Source organism: Condylura cristata, unplaced genomic scaffold (genome assembly GCF_000260355.1).
Source record: "Condylura cristata isolate star-nosed mole 26May11 unplaced genomic scaffold, ConCri1.0 scaffold00034, whole genome shotgun sequence".
Lineage (NCBI taxonomy): Eukaryota > Metazoa > Chordata > Mammalia > Eulipotyphla > Talpidae > Condylura > Condylura cristata.
Window position 1 is genome coordinate 14,756,190 of NW_004567135.1, and position 2,050 is coordinate 14,758,239.

The 2,050-nt window shown below is 42.3% G+C and overlaps 1 protein-coding gene across 1 annotated transcript in view; it reads right to left on the reverse strand.

Annotated features, from left to right (window-relative positions):
* Positions 1 to 913: 913 nt before the first annotated feature.
* The window catches only part of DPPA3 (developmental pluripotency associated 3), a 23,481-nt gene continuing 22,344 nt past the window's right edge, over positions 914 to 2,050 (reverse strand). The window contains exon 5 of the mRNA XM_004692578.1: positions 914 to 1,029. Coding sequence (XP_004692635.1) covers positions 914 to 1,029 — 116 coding nt within the window. The remainder of the gene's footprint in view (positions 1,030 to 2,050) is intronic.

Below are 2,050 nucleotides of genomic sequence, written 5' to 3' on the forward strand. Positions count from 1 at the left end.
CACTTTCCTTCTCTCGCTTTGCTCTGGGCCATCTGGTCCCCTTGCTTTGCAGCAAACAAGTCCCAGTTTAGGCCTCTGCACTTGCTGTTGGCTCTGTCTAGAGAGTTATAGCTCCAGAGAAAAGTACCAGCTATTCTCTTACCTTCTTCAGATTACTCACCAATAAATTTTTGGGGCAGCAGTGACCAGAAATGAGACTTGAGTCGGGGTTGATGAAACAATCAGGGTTTTTGAATTAGTCTCAGTATAAATCAAAAGCTGTGGGGAGTTTTAAGCAGGAAAAAATTGCATTGGAGGTGCCTTCGTGGTGGTACAGTGGTTAAGTCGTAGCACTGTGAAGCTATCCACAGCCACAGCAGTGTGACTTCCATCCCCAGCCAGTGATTTCACTCACATGGCACAGCAGACCTCTCCTGTGTTGTCCACTGTTACCCTCAGCAGTGGATTTCAGTGTATCTGCCTGTTCTGCTCCCCACTCTGTCTCTAGTGAATCCTCTTACCCCCGCACCTCTGGCCTGTACCCAGTTCTTGTATGCATAAATGAATAAATCTTTTTTAAAAAAAGATTTAAGTTTAGAAAGGGAAGAGAAATAATAAGAATAGTGAACAGCCATATACCAGAGACATTTTGTGGGGGTGGAGTGGGGAATGGTATCAAAAACGGTGTGGGGGGGGAGAAGTGCACTGGACTATGGTGATGGCACAGGGGTGACTTCGTGATGGGAAGCCCATGGAGATGGAAAAAAAAATGTACAAAATGATGTAAAAATAAGAAAGGGAAGAGAAGTCCATGGGTGACTGGAGGATTAGTTAGTCAAAACAAAAATATTAACTCCTTATGGAATGTTACCTATTTAGTAATATATATTAAAATAAGAATATTACACAATTTTATCAGATGTTCAAAACAACCCTATGAGCTAGGAATTTTATTGTGATGAGGCTGCTGAAGTTTAGAGCGAGTCAGTAATTCCGCGTAGTTCACAGTTAGTGAAGAGGCAAAGTCTGGAGAGGAAGACAGCTGGCTGACTGCAAATTCCAAAAGTAAGAGTAATGTCATTTATAAAAACTAAAGGGGTCAGGCCCACACTGGTGGCACAGTGGGTTGGGTTGCAGCACTGCAAGCTATCCTCAGCCTCGTCAGTGCAAGTTTGATCCCCGGCCCCAGAGGTGACCCACATGGCACAGCAGCCCTCTCCTGTCTTGCCTGCTGCGCCCCTCAGGAGTATACTTCATCAATCGGCCTATTTTGCTCTCCACTCTGTCTCTGGTGAATCCTCTCATTTCCCCTGCACCTCTAGCGTGGACCCCAGTTCTGTATGCATAAATAAATAAATCTTAAAAAAAAAAAAACTAAACTAAAGGGATCATGCTGGGGAGATTTGAGAACCACTGTGTATGTGTATGGTTTTCTATTCTGACTTAGGTGTAGATTAGAATAAATTCATATATCAATAGAATGGTTTGCATTTCCAGAATGAAAAAGGCCAACAGCGTAAGGAAGTGTATCTGAGCCTTTCTGCCAAAAGCAATGAACTCCCAGTTGGGCACACTTATTTAAAGGACAAACCTGATTAAGGAGTGGGAAGGACCCAAGTTTTCTAACATATTTTTCTTCTTCTATTGGACAATACCCACTCCTGAATTCTGGATTTCTAGTCTCTTGAACTGTAAGACATTTAATATTGATATCATCTAGTTTGTGCTATTTTGCTACCAAAGCCCTAGCAAGCTCTCAACATAAACCAAGTTTCATGTGGTTGAAAAGATGTGGAAAACATGTCTTAGGTCTTAAACCTGTTTTCATCATGCTTTGAAATAAATATTATTCTGCTTCTTAAAAACATCTTAAAAGTCTCTGACATAAAAGCCCAATATAAAAACATTGAACATGCTCTTTGGAGGAATAGCTGGGAATTTATATTTCCTATTTAGAAACTGCCAGCATTGGGCCATCCCTGGTGACGCAATGGGTTAAAGTGCAGCACTATGAAGCTATCTGCAGCTACTGCAGCATGGGTTCGATCCCCAGCCAGGGAGGTGACCCACA